General features: G+C 37.4%; 1 protein-coding gene across 1 annotated transcript in view; it reads right to left on the bottom strand.

The window, feature by feature from the left end:
• Positions 1 to 26,501, bottom strand: part of LOC113234495 — a 69,007-nt gene that overhangs the window by 18,872 nt on the left and 23,634 nt on the right. The window contains exons 2-3 of the mRNA XM_026469831.1: positions 3,964 to 4,392; positions 1,847 to 2,052 (exon numbers count right to left, since the gene is read on the bottom strand). Coding sequence (XP_026325616.1) covers positions 1,847 to 2,052; positions 3,964 to 4,354 — 597 coding nt within the window. The 5' untranslated portion in view covers positions 4,355 to 4,392. The remainder of the gene's footprint in view (positions 1 to 1,846; positions 2,053 to 3,963; positions 4,393 to 26,501) is intronic.

Raw genomic sequence — 26,501 nt, 5'->3', positions numbered from 1 at the left:
AACACTCAGAAAAAATTCCTTCGATCCGGTCGGATTCGAACCGACGTCTTCTTGCATACCGTGCCAGACGCTATACCAACTAAGCCACGGAACGAACCAACGGACCTCACGAATCCTTCTATGTGCTTGCGTCGTGTCTTTGTACTAGGTCTTTCAACGACTTTTTAGTCGTAGCGCCATCTATGAGAAATCTATGACAGATTTATCACCCAGTAAGTACCTTTACAGCTACCAGTCCTGGCGAGAGATGTCGCTATTCACTGTATTAATTAAATTTTTATTGAATTGATATTCAATTATTTTTTGTGAAATTACTCCACTAGTTTGTTATAATCATTAATACAAAGATCGAACACTCAGAAAAACACTCAGAAAAAATTCCTTCGATCCGGTCGGATTCGAACCGACGTCTTCTTGCATACCGTGCCAGACGCTATACCAACTAAGCCACGGAACGAACCAACGGACCTCACGAATCCTTCTATGTGCTTGCGTCGTGTCTTTGTACTAGGTCTTTCAACGACTTTTTAGTCGTAGCGCCGATCCGACCGGATCGAAGGAATTTTTTCTGAGTGTTTTTCTGAGTGTTCGATCTTTGTATTAATAATTATGTTAATATAATTTAAACCTTCCACTGTTGGCATATCGTTGAAAGTGCAATACCATCAATACCTATTATACTATTGCAAGTTACGACGTTTTTAAATTGATTTTTTATTGAAATTTCAATCAATGTGCTGCCATCTAGCGTTTAATAGCTGAACGACGACGACGGCTGATTTGAACGCGCCCTTATTCTACAAAAAAGAAGCGATCATACTGCAACGGTATACTGTTTACTTATGGTTCTTGTAAGAAAAAATGATTACGATAAATAGAAAATTGAAATATTATTAACATGAAATAAAATACGAAACACCATCATAGATAATATATATTACAAGTGTGACTCTCATTTTGTAATTAAAAGTAGCGAAATAAGGCGTTATTCTACGATTTTCGAGGTTTTGCGTGAGGCAATTGACACGACTATAACGTACGGTGTACAAAGCGGAACAGGCGTACTGACCTCAAGTTTGTGGAACTCCGCGAACAGTTGGCACACGTGTCATGCACACTAAGCACATCTACTGTATTTATTGTTCCATGGTCCCAACGCGCCTTTCATTATTATCCGAATGTGTGCGTCCGTACATGACGCGCTGCGGTCGCGCACACATACAAGCCGCGGTGTTAGTACGGAGTTACCTTACTTAATATACATAACTACTGCAATGCCAACTACAAATCGATTAATTATTTGAACGAATCGATTTGTTTAATCGAGTCATACTAGCGGTTTTTCTTACATAACCTATAAAAGCATATTTAAAATTTCCGAAATCTTAATTTTAAATCCTCCTTCAAATACTTACTCGTTCGATTGCGATTGAAATTTTCGATTTACTAATCGATTACAAAAACTTTAATTGAACGAACCGAATGTTTTTTCCGTTCAGCACTATGGAACCATAGACTATTCATACCCCTACAATTACAACATAACCTCGCTTTTTGACTACCGTTTCTTAAATACGATTTTACGATGTTATTCAAATGAATATTGTTGGAAAAACTGACGAGACATGAAGCCAAAATCTTCGAAATATAAGTGAAAGTGTTATTTATTCGACTTATTGAGTGACTGCTTTAGAGTTTTAAATTTACTTAATTAGGTTTGTTTACTTTTCGTCTAAAATGCATTGGAACAGACTATAGTTACAACGCAGCGTAACCGCTCAGGCATAGGCAACGCAAGCCGAAGCAACGCATTTTACCGCAAATTAATGCGTTTAATAATTCTTACATGTCTGAAAGTGGATTCCCGCTGGTCGTAAGGATGTTCCGCATAATCAAGTTTGTTCCTAATCGGACCTCTCTTGACGGTGACAATCTGGCTTTTCTTTTTCTTCTCCTTTTTGTCTGTCTTCTCTTCTATTTCTAACTTCTCCAATGCAGAAGTGACGTCATCGTCTTCTTTTGTTGTCTTTTCTTCTGTTGGGTTTTCTTTTTCTGAAAAAAAAAAAAAAATACTGTTACCACCATTGACTTACAAATAAATGGACGACGGGTCTAATACAAAAACCACGAAAAAAATGTCCCAAGTCAACCTCTTTAAACGTAGTGACATGTAAAGGAATATGAAAAAGCTAACACGTTGAATTTAAATTGTAATGTCATCGCAGTACTGTCTAATTTTGCTTGCTTCGCTGTCAGTCGAACAAACGAAGACTAAAGCGTGAATGACGCTCTGTATACGATTTTAACGCCCTATAAGTTCGGACACTTTTTAGCGCGGACCCGACGTCCATATAATTGTAAGTCAATGGTTACCACCAAATGTATTGTAATAAGAAATACCACGTCATAAAATCGTTCGCATAAAAAGTCAAACAAAGTAATCAAAAGTTTACTGCCACCTTTACCTATTTCTGCTGTCAAGCAATAACGTGAGCAATTACTGCGACCGGCTTTGAAAGGTAAGGGCGGTGGTGAAATAATAGAAATTTGTCAAATCATGTATCAGGGTGACGGGCGAAACGGCAGTCCTCAATTCTTTGCGATTTAAAGCTTGGAGTGGCATTGCTACTGTTATGGACAGGCGTGCCGCCAGGACCACGCGCACGATTCGTTCGTCCCGTAATTTGGTATCACTAAAAAATCTATTGGGTTGCCATTAAGTCTATGTTGTCACACCGGGGCCGCCACTGTTACCAACGGAATTACAGACAGAGTCAAAAGATTGTGTGCTTGTTACAGATTTTAGTAAAAAGCAACCTTTAGGGGTTGCTTGCTCATTCTTCTCAAGAGAATCTGCCTTATGAATGAGTAGTATACTCTGACCTAGAATCCAATAGATTTCTAAACAAAGAAATGTCACGATATGTCACTGTCAAAGCGACAGGTCAGGGATACAAAACAAGTTTTCACTAAAGATTAATATAGTAGTAAAATGGCGCGTGGTTTTGCTTGTGCGTTGGGTAAAATATTAAATTAAGTGCTGATTTCTATGACCAAACTTTGACACTCAAAACAGTTTGTAATAATACAAACACAACAACAAAGTTGAAAATTCAACAAAAACCAGGATGCTGCGAGAGGCCATTGAAATTAAAAAACATCGTAATTACAAGAGGGAAGATGGTTTCTCCGTACCACCAGTTTAGGATTCAGTATTTCCTCTGATGAAAAATCCCAAACAGTATAAGACTGCAGTTCTAATTAATATGTTTTAATTTATTCTAATTTCCATTATTAATTAATAATAAATTTAACTTAATAAAAAATCATATTGTTACAATAAAATAATTTATAAAACAATGTAGCGTAAATTGGAATGTTTCTTTGTAAAATTAAAACTTAAGAATAATTGAATTAATAACTTTTGTAACAATAGTGAAAAAAAGGGTGGTTTGCATTAATATTAGACATAACTGGTTGATGACTGCACCACCTCAGTCAACCGTGACCATGGGACCTGTAAAGGGCCTGAAACGTTGGTTTGTTTGAAACAACAAATATACGCGATTTAAATCCGGAAAAATAGTTTCAACAAAAACTGATAACAATAACAGACAACAAAAAGGTAACACCTAGAAACAATAATCAAAACGTCAACAACGCACCATTCGAATTAGGAAACGGATGAGAGACGAACGAACGAAAGTAAAGACAATGGCGAACAGCTGTCAAAATAAAAAATTGTTTCGAACTTCTGCTACTCGCTCCGATGATACTAGTGTCGTAAAATATTTTCTACCAATACTTCTTAATCTTTTTATAACTCTGTGAAAATGTTAACTTCGTTAAAATAAATACGTGAATTTAAGTATTTTATTGGTGTAGCAACCCCTATGTTTACATAAAATCTCATGGATTCTAGAGTATAGAGTTTAATCAATGTCAAAACAACAAATAGATTACCTTTTTTTGTAACATTGTTAATTTTCTCCGCAACTTCAATAACATCATCTTTTTTTTCGAATTCGTCTTCGTCGTCGTCGTGTGCGAATCCACTGTCCTGAGAAGACTGTGAATCTGTTCTCTCCGTCCTGCGATCATCTTCAATTACTTTACGAGTAAAACCTTCGTCTTCGTCATCTTTCTCCACGTTTTTCTTCTCTATGTGTAGTTTATCGAAATTTTCAACAATCGCGTTAACGTTAACAATATTTTTAGTTTTTTCTGGTTCCTTTTTAATTTCAACAATTTTGTCTTTTTTCTCTTTCTTGCCGAAAATATTTTTTAAAATCTTTTTTATTGACTTTTTATCTTCGGCCATGATGGTTTGTGACGTTATTTTGCTACTGCCCATATTGGAAGGCCTTCACGTGGATGATTTTAAAGGTTCATCTGGAACAAAGAAAGGGAATACGTTAAAATCTATTTATTTCATAAGTGTAAAGTTAACAGCATCAGCCTAAGCAGATCTCAAAAAGAATCCAGCTGGGATGAGCAGCTTTTGGCAAGTTACATGATATCCTTAAAGCAGACAAGATTCCACAGTGTCTGAAGACCCGCTTGTTTTGTTTGTTTGATTGTTTAATCAACATGACGTGTGGTGCCGAGACGCGGATGCTCACCCAGGATAATGATATAGGTTGAGAGTCGCACAGAGGGCCATGGAGCGCGCCATGCTCGGCATCAGCGTTGTAGACCGAGTTCCGAACGGTGAGATCCGACGATGGACGAAAGTCCAGGGTGCCAGATGCCCGGATCGTGAAACGCAAATGGGGTTGGGCAGGACACATAACAAGGCAAGGTGGTGACGGGTGGAGCAAAGCGTCTACTGATTAGTGGCCAAACGGTGGGCAAAAGAAGTGTTGGGCGCCCAGTTGCAAGGTGGATCGATGACGATGGGGCTAATCATCCATCATCCACAGCCTGAATTCATCCACTGCTGGGTATAGGTATCCCGAAGTTTGTGCCATCTAAATAATGCCTATTAACTTTGCCTTGAAAAGGCCCAAGTTATAGCGTTCAGGGAATAATAAGTCTGTAAGCAAGGAATTCCGCTTCATAGCCGTTCGACACATAAATGTGTTTCTGCCTTGGAGGTATCTGCCAACTTTCTGGTCACCGGAGGCTTCGAAGTCATTCCGTTTATGAATACATACATAATGAATTTGTAATTTGTTTTTCCTTATTTTGTAGTAGAGCAAAATAGGTTAGGTTTCCAAGAAAACCTTGTTAAAATTCATTTTATCCGTTGATACACATGCCACGATCTAGATACATTAAAGAAATAAATGAAAAATATTCCGTAGCGTAGTTTTCTCGGCATACAAATATAGTTTACTTCATGAAAATTTAACAAAACAGAAACAAACGAAAAGCTGGGTACGTCTAGCGACTTTAAACCAAGATAGAGAGATCTTTCAGGCAATTGCTGAGTATTGCAGGACCTTTTTGGTAATCAAAATTACTGGTAATCGAAAACATCCGATATAAACGATATCTGACGTCTTTACTACTGACGACGTTGCTGTATCTGTTACGACTGCATTACTGCACGAGAAGTTTGAGGAGATCGTGGAGTACGTCAGATTATAAACCAAATACAGTTGGAGTGCCGCCACAACGTGAATTTGTTCACTTCGTTTCGTCAATTCGTTTATGGTGAGAGATCTGTCGGCCTTCATGAAGGTGATTTGTCCGGAGGGTGTCGTATATCGGCGACTCCAGCTTACCTGACAATAGATTACGCCACACTTCGCCTGCAAGTGCACTTCGTGTAGATTATTTACTTGGTTTTATATTACGTTATTATATATGTTAGTTTTTAAGTAGGTCATAATTGACTGATGCAAATGAATAGATAAAAAATTAAATAAAATGTGCTGTCACACTTGACAGATGCAGTTTTAACTGACTTCAAATATTTGTTTAAATCTATATCCGTCTGCAGGGCATGGATCTGTCTTAAAAAGTGTTTTTTAAAGAACAATGTACATTGCACATATCGCAAAATGATAGTATGATGACGAATCTTGCGTCATTGTCACTTTATCTGTTTATGATACTAAAAAATAAGTTTCGATAACATTGATGATTAAGTTTTTATCCTGATAAGCCCATTTACAATCACCAGACGAAATTGTCGAGGATCGCTCGCTTATTTTACCTACTTCTTTATTAATATTCAGGTTACCAAGATCCATAAATACATACCTTATAGACTAACATACATAGCAATATAATAAAACACTAATACTTAATTATTCACACGTATTGACGTGTGATGCAACGCGGGTGTCCGGTAGCCGGCCTCGGAAACATGGGTACATGACACCTTTTGGTCAAAAGTCATCCTTCGTAAAGGTCGACTGATGTTGAGTTTGTACTGTCACCACAAATGAATTAAAATTCACGTTGTGGCGGGACTTCAACCCATGGACTCCCAAGGTCTCAAGATCTCCTCAGACTTCTCGTGCAGTAATGCAATCGCGACAGGTTCAGTAGCGTCGTCGGTATGGCCAGACGCAGCAGAAAGTTCGATCCTGTCGGTACTGTGCCACGGCTGGCGTGTTTCCTCTTCACCACCTTTGTGATGCCGTTCTAGTCGCGCTGGTCCGTCTGCCTCTGTGGTTTTACAACTTCAGAGGCAGGCGGGGATTGTTTTGCATTATTATACTATGCTTGTTCACTATATTGACTTATTGTTACATATTGTGTGAAAGATGTTACGCATGTAATAATAATAATGAAATCTGTATTTCTTAAAAACATGGTTACATAAACCAGCTAATCTTTCAAAACACGTTCAAGATTACAAAAATGTTAAAATGTGTGTGTGTGTGTGTGTGTGTGTGTGTGTGTGTGTGTGTGTGTGTACGTGTATTTAAGAGTGGTTATCAAGCAGAGCCTCAACTTATTCAAGTTTTACCCGCAATCCATTTCAGAATTTGGTTCGGAACGTGCCCTGTGTCTTGGAGCCTCCGGGGCTGTGCCGTACAGACTGACGGCCTTACATTGGTTCCGTGGCGGAAGGGCCGGTGCCTTTTGTGGTACGCTACGTGTGTCAGTACATTTGCACCGTCCCACCTGAGTCACACCACCAGATCTGCCGGGTGAGCTGCAGAGTATGCGGCAAAATTTGAAATATGCCAAGTACAGTGCCTTGTCGATGTACGATTTTGTGCCAATTGTAGTGAGAGAGGGATTTGGGGTGCGGAGGCCAAAGAACTCATCAGGGAGTTGGGTTGTCGGCTTAGAGAAAGAGGTTATATATAACAAATTTCGTTGTCTATTCAGCGCGGACCTGTTTCATTCTTATAGTTAAATAGAAATGACTAAGTCTAGCTAATTTCTTTGTGACGAAGCCTGTTGCTGATTTATATTTGTGTCTTCCCGACGAAGCCTACGTTGCGAATTGACATGATTATGTAATTAAAATACTTTTAACGTAAGTTTTAAACTTAGGAAATTATAATTTCGTTTGTTTGGAAATTGTATATCGTATACTTATACGTCATTGACTTACAATTATATGGACGTCGGGTCCGCGCTAAAAAGTGTCCGAACTTATAGGGCGTTAAAATCGTATACAGAGGGTCATTCACGCTTTAGTCTTCGTTTGTTCGACTGACAGCGAAGCAAGCAAAATTAGACAGTACTGCGATGACATTACAATTTAAATTCAACGTTTTAGCTTTTTCATATTCCTTTACATGTCACTAGGTTTAAATAGGTTGACTTGGGACATTTTTTTCGTGGTTTTTGTATTAGACCCGTCGTCCATTTATTTGTAAGTCAATGTTATACGTATTCTATTTAGTTTAGGTGATATAAAAAATAATCATTGGTATTAGAGTACCTATTGAATAAGTTTGTGTTTTTTTTTCTATCATGAAAATGTTTAGGAAATGTGTTTTCACACCGTATAGTAATCAGTGTATATCCTGAATTTTACTATATAATAATAATAATAATAAGTTTATTTTCTCACCACAATATACAAAATACATTGGCATAATATCCAAAATAAAATACATAAAACAATAAATTATACTGTGGGAGACTGATGCCTAAACTAGACGTATGATCTGTATTTCAGGTCACCAGGACTCCACCCCTTGGAAGATACTTGTTATTTTGAAATATGTACCAGTACATTGACAATTGTAGTAACTAACTTATCTATATATTAAGGTTTTACAAAGGAACATAAAAGAATATAAAAAAAAAACTGTTTATGCAGTGCTAGTTTGGTTAGTATAGGAATTGTGTATTTGTAAATATATTTTTTCGAAAGCGATTGATTCAACACCTTCACTGTTATGCGTAACCAACCAAAGCCATTTGAGGTTCCATAATCTCTTAAATGTGCACACAATCAGTATAATTTTCGAACACCGAATATCAAATATGAGTAACAATTCCCTTTATTAATGATAAGTCTCTTATCAGTCTCGGAAGTGGGTGATTTGACACTGCCACCACTTTATGTGAAGTATTTATGTACCGAGTGTCAGTGCGTCACGTTGTACAAGACAGCTTGGCACGCAATGGCGTAACGCCAACAACGTAACAAGGTGCGAAAACAACCGAATTAACTCGTTTCCAGGAAACTATTCGCGAAATTCTCTAATCGTGTCTTCAACGACGGCTCGTGGGCGGTTCTTCGAAGTCCATATCTTTTAAATAAAAAACAAAATGTTTATTTCAATAATTTACATTTTACATTAACAGTGGATGGTAACTTCTATTAAGTTAATCAGTACTACCCTGGACGAGCACTTTCACAAGGCCCTCTACTGCTGCTAAAGTACTTATTCCACGCAGGCACATGTTAGTACATATGTCATAATTAGGGCTCGGATAAATATGCAGTATAATCATTGACTTACAAATAAATGCACGACGGGTCTAATACAAAAACCACGAAAAAAATGTCCCAAGTCAACCTATTTAAATGTAGTGACATGTAAAGGAATATGAAAAAGCTAAAACGTTGAATTTAAATTGTAATGTCATCGCAGTACTGTCTAATTTTGCTTGCTTCTCTGTCAGTCGATCAAACGAAGACTAAAGCGTGAATGACGCTCTGTATACGATTTTAACGCCCGATAAGTTCGGACACTTTTTAGCGCGGACCCGACGTCCATATAATTGTAAGTCAATGAGTATAGTCTACAAAATATTATGTACATATAATATGGGCATAAACTCTTAAAATATGGAGATAATTTTTTCTGAGTGTTCTAATTATAACAAACTAGTGGAGTAATTTCACATAATAAATAATTGAATATCAATTCAATAAAAATTGAAATACAGTGAATAGCGATATCTCTAGCCGGGGCTGGTAGCTGTAAAGATATCTAACTAGGTGACAAAATACTTTCATAGATTTCTCATAGATGGCGTTGCGGCTAAAAAGTCGTTGAAAAACCAAATACAAAGACACCACAACAAGCACTTAGAAAAATTCATGAGGTCCTCTGGTTCGTTCCGTGGCTTAGTTGGTATAGCGTCTGCCACGGTAAGCTAGACGATGTCGGTTCGAATCCGGCCGGATCGAAGGAATTTTTTCTGAGAGTTCGCTCTTTGTATTAATAATTATAACAAACTAGTGGAGTGATTTCACAAAAAATAATTGAATATCAATTCAATAGAAATTGGAATTTAAGTCGACTTAAATCTAATTTTCGTTACAGTTATTGTACAACACACAATTATATGTTTTTTAAATTAAAGAAATAATATTCTGTTTGTTTGGTCGGAACAACGCTTTGGTACTGGCTGAACGACCTTTCGACCTCACAGGATGTGACTGGAACAAACTTAAAGTTGCACAAGTCCGTGAGTGAGGTCACGTCTAGGTTTTCTTGTAATCACACCGCACAGCACACTGTACATTTTTTTTGTGTATTAAAACCTTTTTTTTTAATGAAATAAAAAATATGCAATTACATATTAATCCGGACCCTACTTCAGAAATCAGAAACATTTATTGTATGAACTGGTAGATTAAGATGTTACATATATATGCGTAGATTTGTTTCGCAGTTCTTACCCAAGTCGGGCGTACAATGTTTTATAATTACAGTCATTAAAATTCAATTAAGATATACTATAAATTACATTTATGTCACAGTACATTTGTGAATTATTTGATTACATTATAGAAAACATTGTCAATTAGCCATTTCTTTAAATGAGTCTTCGATTGATTACCCTTTAAGTATTTAATATCAATTGGGATTCTGTTATAAATTCTGATTGCCGTTACATAAGTGCTGTGGTCAAAGATCGTGCTTTTTATTACAGGGAGTACAAGACGGTTCTTGTTCCTTAGGTTAACGGCGTGTGCATTGGATATTTTGGTTAAAAAGTTACGTGTACTTATAATTAGCTATAATTGTTAAGTCTAACTAAACCTTTCAGTTCGATACGGTTAGTCCACCAGTTAAAAGTAGCTTAGCGAGCTATGGAACGAAGTATGGTCGGAGTTTCTTTGAAGGACGGGGTACGGAACGAGGTTATCCGAAAGAGAAGTAAGGTAATCGACATAGCTGCCAGAATAAACAAGCTGAAGTGACAGTGGGCTGGCCATATCTGTCGAAGAACCGATAACCGATGGTGGAAGCGAGTTCTTGAGTTCTTGAGTCCAGCAGTGGACTGCGATAGGCTGATGTTGATGAAACTTCTGAGTAACGTGCTATGATTTTTCCTTATCGATGTGTACTGACACAGGTATAAATAGATACAAAAACACATTCAAATAACCTGACCGTACCATAACAACATCGTTTGATAAACTTGTAGCGCACGCGCGAGCCGTGTGAACAGCGAAGGTCAAGACACGAATGAATATCATTTGCAATTTTAAAGTTAAAATGTTGAGCTTAAAAGTGAACTTGCGCAACATGTAACCTGGTTCCCAAATTTGCTAATTTTCTTGAAACCTCTGATCATTGTAATTCCATAGACACTTCGTTGAGATAACTGTTGGAACGATATTTGTTGTTCTGCAAAAATCTAGTTGCAATGGCAGTTGAGTCAATATAGAGTGTCAGTAGAATGGCAATGCATTGCACTATATACATAATTTCAATAAGAAAGATCGATGTTAACCTTAGATCTAAGGTAAAACCGGGATAGATGCCGCAGTGGGATAGGTGCCTCGTTTTCAAAAAACCTAACTTCTCCAAATCGCAACAAAGAATAATTAGTTTAAATAAGGAGTATAGACACCACTTATCAAAGTTCCTGCAGGGCTTCGTGTGGAATAGACGCGTTTGAACCGCGACGAACACGATAGACGGTTCAAAATTTCAGACGCAAGTATTTACTGTCGCATAATTTTGTAAATTGTAATAAATTCCGTTTTATTTTTATTATAATTATACACTTGTTCATTAACTGCGCACCTAGGTGTCAATAATCGCTCTTTTGCATATAGCTTAGTTATATAATAAAAGGACATTTCGCGGCGTAGGTGCCCTTTTGTTTGCCCTTAGGGGCAAAGGACAATACAAGAAAGATAGGAAAAGAAAATAAAAAAATACATTATTATAGTGAAAGACTAGTAAATCATAATAGTTTAGAATTAAGTAAAAGTACCAAAAAGACAAATTATTCACAGTGTTAAAATGGTTTAAACAGCGAACATTTTTGTATAGAATGTTTTGATAGCTACAAAAATAAGTAGGTAGTAACTTTAAATACGTATATATTTATTATTAAAGATGTAATATGTATATACAATATATTAAACATTACAAATAAAACATTTTATTATGAATTTTACTATTTTATTCTAAAGGCCATCTATCCTTTTTGGTATTTTCATTGTGTGGCGTCTATCCATATAGGTAGGCATCTATCCTCAAGAAAATACGTATTCAAAAAGTCAATTTCTTCAAAATCAGTAAATGTTAGATGAATAAAATCAAGTATTAATGTAATATAAAAGATTAAACTAGTTACATCCATGGGAATTGTTCATGGTAAACTAAGAATTTTTAAATTAGGAGGCCCTTTCAAAAAGTGTCATCTATCCCGGTTTTATCCTAAGTCCATAATCCATATTTATATTTTGAGGCTACTTCTAGATCGATCAAGATGTTCTTTTTTTCTAACCTATTTTTTCAAACACATTCTAAATACAAAACTATATTCACTCAGCCAGTAGTTCTACTCATAGAGTAGAGCCTAGACTACAGTAGCAGTAGAAGTTCCTTGTGAAAGAGATGAACAGGGGAGTATTCCCACTATACCTATTTCTGCCGCCAAGCTGTAGTGTGAGCGCATTATTGAAGGCACTTGGGACTTGTCAACTTATGTCACAGGGTGCCGGGCGCAGAGGCAATGCCCCTCAGATCTTTCTGATTCATCGAGTATATAACCAGAAATAGAGAAGAAATAAGGGCCATATATTCCTGGCAACACATTAGCGATACATCTCTTATAAATATCAACTCTCGTTTGCGCTGAAATATAGACAGGCCAACTACTGACCTGTCAACTTATGTCTCAGGGTGACGGGCGCAGTGGCAGTGACCCTTAAATCTTTACGACTGAGTGGCACTGTAACTATTACTGACAGGCGTGTCGCTTACCAACAGATGCACGATTTATTTGTTGAGCATTGGCTATAGAACCAATTAAGAAACTCAAAACGTAATAATACTGAAACTAAAAATTAATTGGTGAAAAAGCAGTAACTACAAAAACCCGACACTGTTTTCGGCCCCAGGTAAACGACTTGTTCGCTCGGTCACATAGTATTATAAAAAAAAAACCCACTCGCCCTGCATACACCAGGCAAGTATGTTTTCCGCAGGCATATTTTCTACCACGAGTGTTTAAATGCCTACAACAATTTGTATTTCACTCAAGTACTGAGTGCTGTATAAATATACACTGTGACAGGGTATTTACCCAAAACATTTCTGTAGTTTATTTATATAGGTATGTATACACTTTTACAAGGATACGTAATGTGCTACAGAACTAACCACTTAAGCTATTTTTATTATTACACTATTTTTTTGTTGTAATTTATGCGATTACACCGTCATGTGTGAACCGATTTTGGCAAAGTATCGAATGAATCCGGTTTCGCGCACTTTGCAAATAGATGTAATACCACGAACATAGCTGCGAGCGGGATTGCAATTATTATAATGGACAGACTCCCTATTGGTTGTTCAAGCATATCGAGTATATAACCGGAAATAGAGACCATCATATATCGACCCCTCCCACGTAAAGTATCGTATGTCGAAATTGCCAAGTTTACAGTGGAGCCTTTTAAAGTTCTGAATTCACTGAAATAAGCATAATACGTGACTTTAGCGTTTCTCAGTTATATTCGGCAAAGGTCGTTACTCACATAGAGTATTATAAAATTCTAGATATCGGTAAGATGATCTATTAGATGATCACTCTATGTGAGCAACGAGCTTTGCCGAATGAAACGGAAAACTTTATAACCCTTCCTTGTAAACTTGGCAATTTCGACATACGATACTTTACGTAGGAGGAGTCGATATAAATAAGGGCCATCCATCCCTTGCAACGCATCAGTCAAATGGTATTGATATTACTTTTAAATATCAACTCGTTTGCGTTGAAATCACAAATTAGAAAGCTGTAATAGTACAGCGCTAAGAACTGACCTGTGTGTACGTCTCGGTATATTCCAGAAATATTCTGTATTTATTGTAATAAAGATAATATCTCTAATGGGGGGCTGTTCCATTCGGTGGTGTAGGAAAAACAGCAAAACATCTAATTACAAAACAAACGGATTCATATTTAATCGATAATTAGAATCTCTTTTTTATTCCTAACGTCACTCCGTTGTATTCTTGTTTACGCAGTATAGTTTTCAAACAAATTAAATGACATTTCGCATTGACTTACAAATAAATGGACGACGGGTCTAATACAAAAACCACGAAAAAAATGTCCCAAGTCAACCTATTCGAAATTTAAATTGTAATGTCATCGCAGTATCGCGCTGTCAGTAGAACAAATGAAGACTAAAGCGGAGTTTGGCGCTCTGTATACGATTTTAGCGCCTTACTTTTTAGCGCGGACCCGACGTCCATATAATTGTAAGTCAATGACATTTCGTCTCTATTTCTGGTTATATATTCGATGTTCAAACACAATGTTTCTGATTTAGTAATCTTAACTTTGAATTCTAATATTGGATCGTGGGGAAATTATTTATTTGTGTAAATTTAAATACAAATTATGTAATAAAAATACCATATACAGACAGACAGACCGTGTAGCCTTAACAGTTTGACCTACTCTTTAGCAGAGAACGTGGGTTCAAATCTTGGCATTTGAGATTTTCGGAATTTATGTGCAAAATTTAATTAAAAATTTACTATGAGTTTTTGAGTGAAGGACACGTCGGACTGCACGTCGAAGAAGGTTCACAACCCTTGGAAAACATGTGAGATTCCCAACCCTGGCGCACTATGGCCCTATTCCTAGCCTGAAAGAAGATCCGTGCCCAATAGTGGGACGTATAAATATGTTATTGATATATACAACGCCACCAATTTCATCCGTCACATCGAGTTCTTAGGTTTTCGCGATTGTTACACATAGGACATGAAGCTATTTTTTCCGGATTTCAATCGCGTATATTTATTTGTTTTTCAAACAAAATGCTTCGGATCAGGTCCCATGATCACGAATGATTGTGTCAACGTGACTGTGAAACGTTGTTTTGTTTGAAAAAACAAATATACGCCATTTAAATCCGGAAAAATAGTTTCATCCTTCACCTTAAAAAATATTAAATAACGTCGAAACTGCCAGTTACTATAGTCATGGTTATAAAAATAAGACGGTTATTAAAAACTCTATAAAGAACAGGTTGTTAGTCGTGTATATATTTTTGAATTCGCTCAAGGCAGCTCGTTAAGGTAAACTACCTTAACTAGGTATTACTAACACGTATTCCAAGCTTAAATACTACATCTAGATAGTTATTATTATTTATACAAGCTCTTCCAACTGAGCCGACGGTAGTCACGGTTAGGCATTCGAGTCCAGTCAAGTCTTTGTGTCAATAATCGTCACAATTACGACTGCATTGGAACCAGCGTTTTTTTTAACCGACTTCAAAACGGAGGAGGTTCTCAATTGGACTGTATTTTTCTGCATGGTACGCGATTATCTGTGAACCGATTTTGATGATTCTTTTTTTGTTGGAAAGAGGCAAATACATGTAATTCCACGAAGTGTCGGGGTCGTTTTTTTGTGTAAAAACGATATACATAGATTGAGTATAGTCTCACCTACAGGTGAATTTGTCAAAATTGTCCGATCTCCTTCCGTATGCGGCAACGTTCAAAGAAAACGTGAAGTTTGAAGGCCTTCAGGTTCTCATATAATATAAATACTAGACAATTCGTCGTCTCTATCGAACGTCACGATATCCGTATCGAACCGTCGCTCCTCTCTTGGCGTTCAAAGTTAATTGATAACGACAAACATGCAATATCGTTTCGTCTTTTCGATGAGTCTGAAACGACGGATTGTGAAGATAATTCGTCAGGTATATGGGGCCATGAAAGGTACATTTGATAAGTAAAAGCCTATTCTGATGAAACGCGATATTCGATACCGCTGTGGGTAGTTAAATACATCAAACGCGTGCTCGCAGGAAAGATGTCGCTTATAGTAGGTGAAGAATGACTCCAAAGTTATTTAGGTCCACAAAACGGGAGTCCCTCTTGACGTGACTCCGACAGTTTCCAGCTACTTGGAATGGGCCTGTCGTTCAATTTGAACTTCGGCAGATACATAGAATACATGGCCAGGCAGCTTGGCATCCTTTCCAAGGTGAGGCGTTGCATCACACCGGGACAGCTCCCATATCTTTCTACAAAAGTTTTGTTTATAGCGCCCCTCCATATCAACCTCTTGGTTATGCGAGAAGGGCACTATGACCTGTGCGAGCAAGCCCACACAAGGGCCATCTAAGTGAGGTGCTGATCCCAGATCAGCCCGTTTGCACGAACTTCATCTGGTTCTCAGAAGGCTAGCGCCTTAGGTGAACCGCCCAGGGTGTACGTACGTCCCTGTTTTCCAGATAGGGACCGAAGCTGTAGGCACGCTTACTTCCCGTCGCGCTCTGCGCAACTAACGGTTGCCACCGGGACAGTTGCTTCAGCTGTACCAAACACAAGTCCGGTCGTATATGGAGTACTGCTGCCACCTATGGGATGGCTCAGCTACATACTAACTGGACACCTTGGATTCAATCGACAAGCATGCCAAAAGTTTTATAGATAACTCGGGATTAGTAGAGGCGAAGCTGCAGAGCCTTGAACACTGCCGTAAAGTTGCCTGCTTTTCGGTATTCTACAGGATATAAAAAAAGGTAGGTCATTGTTTTCACGATGTTTTTTCCTCAACGAAATACCATTTGATGCCCGAATATAATTATACTATTTGGGACACAGTAACGTAGTTGGGACGCATACTGAAATGTAATTTGCATCGTTAAACCTGACTGACTCTTACTCTTCTTCTTGAAGTCTTCAGTAGCGTCCTGAGCCGAGGTCATGTTGACAAAACTATAGACCTTGAATGTCGAAATTGGATTTTAGAGTATTCCTAATGGTGCCATGTAAAAAATGCAGTAGATAACTGTCCTTTTACCAAAGCAAAGAATAAAACAGTAACGAGAATGCCACTCTCCGCCCCTCTCTAGCTTTAGATACCACACCTAGCATATTGATGGTCACAGTGACGGAACGGCACAAAGCTGTTTTTTCACATGGCACCATTAGAATTATTTTAAAATCCAACTTTGACTTCCAAGGTTAGCAGTTTGTTCTACGATGCAATAAAACCATTTCCGAAAATCCGAATAAGTAATAAAAAAATATTTGGTGGTTTAAACAATTCTGTATCGCTCCTTGTACCTATGTCTATATTGTGGATCACCTTTTTCCGACCAATCATCATAACATAAGCAACCACTTTTGTTCCATGGCTTTGAATGATTTATCAGATTTTACTTGCCATGCGGTTCCATGGCTATGTAAATTGAGTTCCATCCTCTTAGAAATTGAGTCTCACTTGATTAAAGATTTTTTTCGGTGTGTTAACTCCAGCGTGTTAGTACACGCACACACTTTTGGCGTATAAAGGCTTTGAATTTTAAACGGTGATATTGTAACGTTGATAATACGATAAAAAAAGATTCTATTGTATTCAGATCTTGAATAGCCACGAGAAGATAGATGATACGATTTCGTGACAGGAAACGGCTGTTTTTTTAAAATCTAAATTTAAAGTGAAAAAGTTTTTTTTCTTGTAATTCTTGCCTTCTCGCGGTTAGCGTTGGTATGGTCATATCATTGACTTACAATTATATGGACGTCGGGTCCGCGCTAAAAAGTGTCCGCACTTGTAAGGCGCTAAAATCGTATACAGAGCGCGACACTCCGCTTTAGTCTTCATTTGTTCTACTGACAGCGCGATACTGCGATGACATTACAATTTAAATTTCGAATAGGTTGACTTGGGACATTTTTTTCGTGGTTTTTGTATTAGACCCGTCGTCTATTTATTTGTAAGTCAATGGGTCATATTCATTACGTTAACTCCTTATTTACGTAGGCGATCATATTTGTCAGTGTTTACATGTTTGTCTGTAAGGTAAATATTTTTCCAAGTACATCAAACACCCATAGCGAATACAAGTAGCCACGTGAAGTGCCACCATAATATACACATAAAAATACAGTCTTATTGAAGTCGGTTAAAAAGAAACAGTATCATGATGAGGAAAATTTAAAAGCATAATCGTTTATTCAAATCAATCCGATTATACCAGACGATTGTACAATATAAATTATTTTAATGTCCTTCGTGATTTGTATTCCATTGACACACCGTTGCCAGTCCGTGAAAAGTGGTGTTTAAATCAGAGTTTGAAGTTTTTATGGGACGGGCCCACAGAATGAACGTGCGTAACCATGTAACACGATTTTTGTTTCTGGGCTATCAATATCATTTTCTAATTAATTATAGTATAAAAACATGAAAAAAACAATACTTCCCTTCAGAAACTTTGGACAACGACAAGTTTTTGTAGCAGTAGAGCTCCATGTGAAAGAGTTCGTCCAGGGAAGTACCACCTATTTCTGCATTGTCTTTTACGCAGTTGTAAAATAAATGGGTAAATGGTATCGATTCTTTGGCCTTATTCAGAGTGGCGGCGGGCGCGTGTGGGCGTATCAAATATACGTAATAGGCACGTCCACGCTTGTTGCGTTCATAGTGGCCGCGCGCGCCGGCGCCTTTTTCTTTTTAGAGGGAAATCCTCTTAGGATACCACTCTGCCGCGGGGGCGGCGGAGAGGCCGGACTTCTATCAGCTAAAACCCCACGGTGGCCTTCTTCGGTGCACTAGTGGGAAGGATCCGGGAGCGACTTTGCGCACCGGAACCCCCCAGCACCTAGGAGGAGCTACGCCCTGCCCTCCCTTCCTCACGACTAAGTGGGCCACACCGTATCGCGGCTGCCAAACTTACTGGCAAACGGAGCCCCCGCTCCGATCGCCCGCAGCCGCGAAGGTACTCCGCCGCCGAGCGCCGAGCCCTCTCTCGATCACGCTCGGCGTACGACCTTCTGAAACATCACTGCTTCACAGAAGGAGACCACTGCCTCATTGGACTCTCCATCCGCCAACATAGCCGCTACTATGCCTGGCGGAGAGAGATCTCGCCCGATCTGGGCAACCAGGATATTCCGTTCGGAGGCCCACGCGAGACACTCCTCCATCGTGGGCGGAATCCTGGTGGTGGCACTGCGTCGTCGACTCGCGTCTGATCCGATTCAGACACTCACCGAAGCATCGGTCCGCCCGTACCTTTCACAGTGCTTGGTCTAGAGTCTGTTTGCGATTTCGACGTCAAAGATCTACCCGCTCGTAGCCGCTTCGGCACTGTGAAAGGGAAAGACTCCAAGACCCGCGCGCCCGCACCCGCCGCTGCGCCCGCGCCTTCACGCAGAATGAGCTCTGTCGCTAGGGTGGATTATTAACATGAACGACGGCTTTCCTTATAAATTAGCAACACTTTACCTGTTTCTGCCGCCAAGTCGTAATGTGATCATTACTGCGTTCCGGTTTTGAAGGGTGCTGGTGAAATTACAGGCGCAAGGGACTTGTGGCAGCGCCCCTCAGATCTTTGTGATTCAAAGCTCTGAGTGGCACTGCACCTGTTATGGACAGGCGTGTCGCTGACCATCAGGCCCACAACTTGTTCGTCCTTTCATTTGGTATCATAGAAAATAAGGAAACGTATATTCAAATTTTCGGGTTTCTCTTTATTTAAAGACAAAAAGGGAACATTGTATTTCGAATCAATCGTATAGTTTCAACCAAAATTCTACAAATTGATGTTAATGAACCTAGAAATGTGTAGATTTGCGAGATTACGTAAATACCACTATGTAGCTATGCAAATGACACTGTGATAGTAACAAAAATAAAATGTCAGGGGCATAGCTCTTTGGTAAAATGCAGTAAATAACAAATGTAGTGTTTACTTGTGAGAATTTTTTATTGAAGAAAAATACACGTAACAACGTTCTTTGTTTAAGTTACTTATTTTAGGAAGATTTACAGTTATAAGTTAAAATGATGTATACAACCAAAAAATATCAAAAAAAGCCTATTACAAAACTCCACAATCGGATATCAAAATTACAAACCAATAAGTGATGCTGATCTTGTTTACATTTTTAAAGTTTAAAGCAGTCATAATTCTTAAACATTTCAATTGCATATGTTACATACACACGTATACACTTCACATGTACGGTATAAAATATAAAAGAACCTACAATTATTGTTGTCAAAAGTAATTCAGTCTTAGGGTCGTATTCTAGAACTCTACTCAATGCTCAAGTCAGTATTGCACTGGAAACACAAGCACTGGAAATACGACCCTAATGGTAGGGACTTGAGTATGATTTCAAGTGCTTTAAACCATACTCAAATACTGACTTGAGCATTGAGTAGAGTTCTAGAATAGGACTCTTAGAGTTCGTCTAATGGTCGCTGTGCTGGTCGAAAACAGATCGATCATAGTCCGTGCAGGAGGTCAATTCCTTACGACAACTCTGTTGTCGACCGTTCCGATTTGATATCGTACGATGTCTTTTCATTTTTATTCACAATAACCCAATCGGACGTCAAAATGTCGTATTCGAAACCGAACCGAAATGACGTCACACCCGATTACTCTAACTTCTCGACCGACTACAAACGTTATTCAGAAGACAGTTATCGAATGAAAGTTACCGAACGTCCTATTGTTTACAAAGCAATAATGTGATATTGAAATCTCTTACTGTTTTAAATAATGTCTAGATTTGGTCAATTCTTATTAATTTATTTTAATGCAAGACAATTCATTTTAGGCCTTTAAAGTCTAAGGGTCGTATTCCAGAACTCTACTCAATGCTCTAGTCGGGACTTAAATATTGCAGTGAACACTGAAAATCATACTCAAGTCCTTGCCATTAGGGTCATATTTCCAGTGCTTGAAATCATACTCAAGTCTGTTCAAGTCCTGACTTGAGCATTGAGTAGAGTTCTGGAATACGACCCTTAAAAATGTATATAAAAGGATTTTTATTTTTCGTAAAATCTATTTGTCTATCTGTCGGATAACGATATCTGGGGGTCTACTCTCGATCTACGTCCGACATGATTCTTTTTTTGTTGGAAATCAGTAGTGGTCCCATTTAAATTTGAAAAAAAATCCACCTCTAAGGGTGGCAAGGAGAAGCTTGTTAAAGATAATAGAGAACCGAAGGGGGAAAATGTTTGGTCATCTCATGCGTCGCGACAGTTTTCTTAGAAACATAATAGAAAGGAAGATCGAAGAAAAGAGAGGCAGAGAAAGATTGAGACGAAATTATTTAGATCAGATAAAGAAGAAAGTTAATGTCGTGTCGTATCAGGAAATCAAGGCTAAAGCACTAAACAGAGACGATTGGGGATTACTTCACCGACAAGAGCCTGGCTCTTAAACAAGAAGAAGAAAGGTGGCAAACTAGAGGATGAATGACTTTTGAGGTCAGTTTACAGTTTAGGAAACATAGATGGCGGGACTTGAAACATAGCATGTCGTTAACGCTGACGCTTACATTGAGAAGTGCTTATTTAAAAAGTAAACTTTTTTAAGTACTTTTCGTTTAAACTCCCACCTTTAGCACTAAATCTCCACTTTACATAAACATAGCGCGAGCTCACGTGTAGAGCAATTTTTGGTGGAAATAGGTTGGCGAGCATTGACTTACAATTATATGGACGTCGGGTCCGCGCTAAAAAGTGTCCGCACTTGTAAGGCGCTAAAATCGTATACAGAGCGCCAAACTCCGCTTTAGTCTTCATTTGTTCGACTGACAGCGCGATACTGCGATGACATTACAATTTAAATTTCGAATAGGTTGACTTGGGACATTTTTTTCGTGGTTTTTGTATTAGACCCGTCGTCCATTTATTTGTAAGTCAATGTTGGCGAGGTTTCAATTCTCGTCTCGCTGTCATCTGGCTTCGCCGGTGGAAAACCACCTTAGATGTGGTAGCTTTGATTTATTTGTTTTATTACTTTATTTGTTCTCATACATGAGTGCGGAATGATGAGTCATTTATGTTTCATAACGGTATTTTCCTTCGCCGTTAAAGCGGTGGTATTTAGTTACTTAAACGTAAAGTGATTCGAAAATAAAAAAAAGCGGTGAACGGCAGTGTCAGAATAGATACATAGATAGATAACATAAGTAAAAAGTTAATTCACATCCATTACAACGGTACTTACTAAAAGCTTCTCATAAAACCAAAAAAAAAATAACACGATTTATACGGAAAGAATTAATATAATTTTAGACTTAGAATAATAACGCATAGAATGATAGTTTCATATCAAACGAACTGTCACAAGTGAGGCAAAAATCTAATTCATGTAGGCTAGAGGCTAGTTTTAGTAGTAGGTTAATTTTCGGTTTTAGTGAATATTTATATAAAAATACAAGTTGAAACGCGTTACTTCCTTGTGGAATGTAATGTTAGTATCCATTTTATGTTTGTCTGACGTATTTTTACACTCATTTACCGCACATTTCGTCATTTTTAGCTAAAATTCTTGATCTGTTCGCGGTGCAAGTTGACCTTGAGCACTGAAGACCCGCTCGCTCGTGTAGGCCCTTTGGGAGCGCTTCAATTTGCCTCACTTAGCGTATGCGGTCTAGGTTTCTATGCGTTATTATTCTAAGATTTTAGACAGTCACTGTAGTCAAAAGACTCTGTAGAAATGCGCGTTGCCCACGAACCTGTTGTTCAAAGTCAAATTATCATTTATTTCATAGCCAAAATAAATGAACACTTGAAAACAACGTATTTTAAGCTACTGTTCGTTCACTAAGCGGACTTCCCTGAGAAGAACGTGCAAGAAACTCTAGGGATTGTTCTTTCCAAATAAACTTAAATGCTGTGGAACAAACTTTGAATTAAATTTTTGTGGAACCTAGACCGATGTCGTCTTGCCGTACATCTTTACCTAACACGTTAGTCTTCAATTTTGTAATGACTTTTTAATAGAAATACTTTTAATGTAAGTTTTAAACTTAGGTAATGACAATTTTAATATATGCCGCGGAATCTTGTTGTAAAAACATATACAGTTTCCCATAAAAGAATTGTTTACCTTTGTTAAAAGAAATCGTGGTACCATAAGTGGCACACGACTTGTTCGTCCCGTTACTTAATGTCATAAAAAAAAAAGTCTGGAATTAGTTCTTAGTTCTAAGGTTAATTTTATGGATATCAGTTTCTTTATGAAATGATGTATATTTTTAGGGGCATACAAAATGTTTGAGTAAATGTACTGTGATGCCACAGTCATGATGTCTGTTTCTCTAAACTTTTCTTCGCAAGAAACCCGAGAACCTAAACGGTACACAGAACGAATCTATTTTGGAACACAAATATGGTTTGTATACCTGCCCCCTTATCTAACATGAAAATCCCTTACGACATTATACTACGGAGGTAACTAAAGTAAACTATTCTAGCAGTATCAACATCGGTAAGCTCATCTAATCTGCGGACTGCTTATACAGCGAAGTTTAATCTGCTGGCCAGTGAAGATATATCGCACTGCGATTACAATAGTGTTATAACTCAAAATATGTGAAATTCAAGATTATACCATTATTGAACGTAAAATTTGATTCTATACACGTCAATAAAACCGTAGTTAGAATATTGTAAAAAACAACTAAAATATGTCTGCTTAACTCAAAATGAGACATGCTTTATGTGATCTAGTTCTGGCCAAAATAGAAAAATATTTTTTCTTTTATTTTTAAATATATTGGCAAGTAGGAAATTGTCTGTAATAAACAATAACCTATACATACATTTTAATTATCTTTCACGAAAAGCAAGTAATTCGTTTTTCGTCCATTCTGAGAAAATACATTTTTTGCGTTAACACACTATTGTATTAACAGTGCGATAGGTGGAAACCATTGATGTTTACAATGTAAGGTCACTCCCAAGACTGCTTTATTGACAAGATCTAACCTTTCTCCGTTTATTTGTATGTTTGCACTAGTCGATTTTACATTGGGCTTTTTATACTTTTTCGTCTTCGTCAATTTAAAAATAATAAATAAATAATTTATTTGGCATCCAAGGCCTACTTGTTTGTAAATAGGTACAGAGAATTTTAACTTGTGACTATTATTAGTAAATACAGAGACAAAACACTATTTATTACGCTCGAGGCGCCGACTACCCGATCACCTCACCTGAACTTGGATGAAATGACGAACCACCGGCGCATCGAGCTTATTTAGAACGCAGTCTACAGAGTAGTGACGCCGTCTTTTTTCGCATCACAGCAAAAAAGTAATCTACTTCCTCTTGAGCAAACATCGACGATGCGCTACAATGTCGCGGCAGTCCCAACAGCATCCTGAAACCGTTATTATATTGCACGGCGCCGAGTGCCTTCTGCGTATAGTTAACCCACAGACCACCCGTGTAGAAAGATTGACAATATGCCTTGAATATGCCATTACATGGTTGGCAAACAATACTATTACTCAATGGTCCTTAACAAAGAATGGCAGGTCATTAATATAAATGAGAAAAGAAAGGTCCAAGTATTGAGCCCTGTGGAACACCCATTTTTACCGGAGAACCCAAAGTCGCTCAATTCATGTCTACTTTCTGAATTCTACCGTTAAGATGTTCCCGAGATGAAAGCCTAAGAGTCTATACTACCACAGCTCGAATTCAACTTTTTCCCGGTCTAATACGGTTCATTTTGCTTGGGTCGAGCGGCAGGGACGCTGGTTGTATTTCATAATTTATTTAATTTACTACGGAATTAAAGCCATGTGAAAAATGTACATCGTGTAGTACATGTTTTGTTTAGTTCAGTTGATATATGTAATGTACTTGAATACAGTGGTTTTCGTGTAAAATTTCAAGGTAAGTTTGTGTTTTTTTTCTATCGTGAAAATTTTTAGTGTTTTCACACCGTATAGTAATCAGTGTATTTCCTTAATTTTACTATATATTTTTTTCCAAAGAGATTGATTCAACGTTTTCACTGTTACGCGGTATCAACAAAATGTCGAGGATAGTGCAAATCCGCGTATGTAGCATTGGTAAAAAGCGCGTAACTGCACTAAACCAAATTAATACAGTAAAGGGATTTAACGTTATTACAGTTTGGTATTTCAATGGCTACTACTTTCATTTTGCACAGTAAACATTAACTTATGTTGGCTGTGCACTGATAACATTGACATTCCCGTAATACATATTAATTTGGTTGCTACGTCATTCACGCGCATTTGCTTTGGTCACTAAATTACCGAAATGGAAGCTCATAATTAGAGATGGGAAAAACTGCTTATTTTTTTAAAAGTTTAAACGTTATGCTTTTTTAGAAAAAGCGTGCTTTTTTAAACGCTTTTTCACTTAAACGCTTGTTAGTTTGAAGCTAACAAAATCGTTTAGAAAACTTTTAAGCGCATAGACTTTTACGTTAAAAAGCTTGCAACGTTGCGAAAGCAACAGTAGAAGTTTTTTTTTGTAAAAAACAATTTATATTTTTATTTATGACCATAACATTTTTATATTAACATTTTGTTCATTGGCGTTTAAAAGCGTTCAAAAACATAAGTTGTTTAACTTTTGTAGTTGTTAACCGTTGAAATGGAAAAAACTGCTTATTTTTTTAACGTTAAAACGTACGTTTAAAAAGCGTGCTTGTAAAAGCCTTTTCTAAAAAGTCTTGTAGAAATACGTTTAAGCGCATAGACCGACGCTTACGCTTAAAATGAAAAGTTATGCGCTTATTTTAAAAAGCAGACTTTTTTAAGTGCTTTTCGTTTAAACGTACCACCTCTACTCATAATCCAATGCTAGTTACGCGTAATTGCACTATACCGGACGAAAAGCCATTTTAGGTTGTAAACACTCTTAATTATTAATAGACAGGATTTTGTAGTGTGTATTGCTATTTTTTAATTTAATATGAGTAAATTAACCACAGTCAATGGTTAACGTCCTGTAATCCTTCATGACGTCACGGCAGCCATTTTGAATTCCTGGCAAATTGATATGCAGTCAGGCGGCCAGTATTGTTTCTATTTATAAATGAGGCTGACAAATGATTGGAGACTTGCCATGTTGTGGAATAAATCAACATTATTCATTTTTAAATGTAAATAAAATTTTCTAACGCCAACACGTGCTCACGGTAGCACATTAAGAATACAAGAATACAGGATATATATTCGCTGAAAAATTTAGTTTACAAAGAAGACGTCAAAGTATATTTTATAAGATATATTTCACCAAAATTTGGCATGCGAATACCACGTTTCTTATTTAACTTTTGATATAGCATGCATTTAAAGTTAAATTAATATAATATAATAAATAATAATTAGAAATGATAAGGATAATAAGGATACCGGATATCCGGCGTACATCGCCGTGAGCGAGTGATTACACTTTCACATTGACGCTTTGATTTGTAGTGGCTACTTGGTTTTTATAAAAACGATTAATTCGATAATACAAACGAATACATAACAAGGCAATATTTTAATATCAGTGCTGTTTGTTTGTTGCGCCGAATGCAAATTTCTCGCGGTGGAGAACGAAAAAAGCAATTACACCATTCTTTGGCCATATTAAAATTTCTAGTTATATACTTGATACTCTTTATACGCCCGTTATTACATATTTGTTTCAATTTAATTTCATTATAATTTGTTTGTGACCTAACTGATTCTAAACATTCATAGCAGATCCGCAAAAAAAAAAAAATTACTTACACGTTTCATTGTTGTACGCACCTACACATTGTATTTGAAGACAGTTCAAATCTATCGTGATCGCGATCCTTTCATTTGTTCGTCTGGCAATACCAA

Source organism: Hyposmocoma kahamanoa, unplaced genomic scaffold (genome assembly GCF_003589595.1).
Source record: "Hyposmocoma kahamanoa isolate Upper Pololo Valley unplaced genomic scaffold, ASM358959v1 84, whole genome shotgun sequence".
NCBI classification, from domain to species: domain Eukaryota; kingdom Metazoa; phylum Arthropoda; class Insecta; order Lepidoptera; family Cosmopterigidae; genus Hyposmocoma; species Hyposmocoma kahamanoa.
This window is presented reverse-complemented; position numbering and strand designations above follow the sequence as displayed.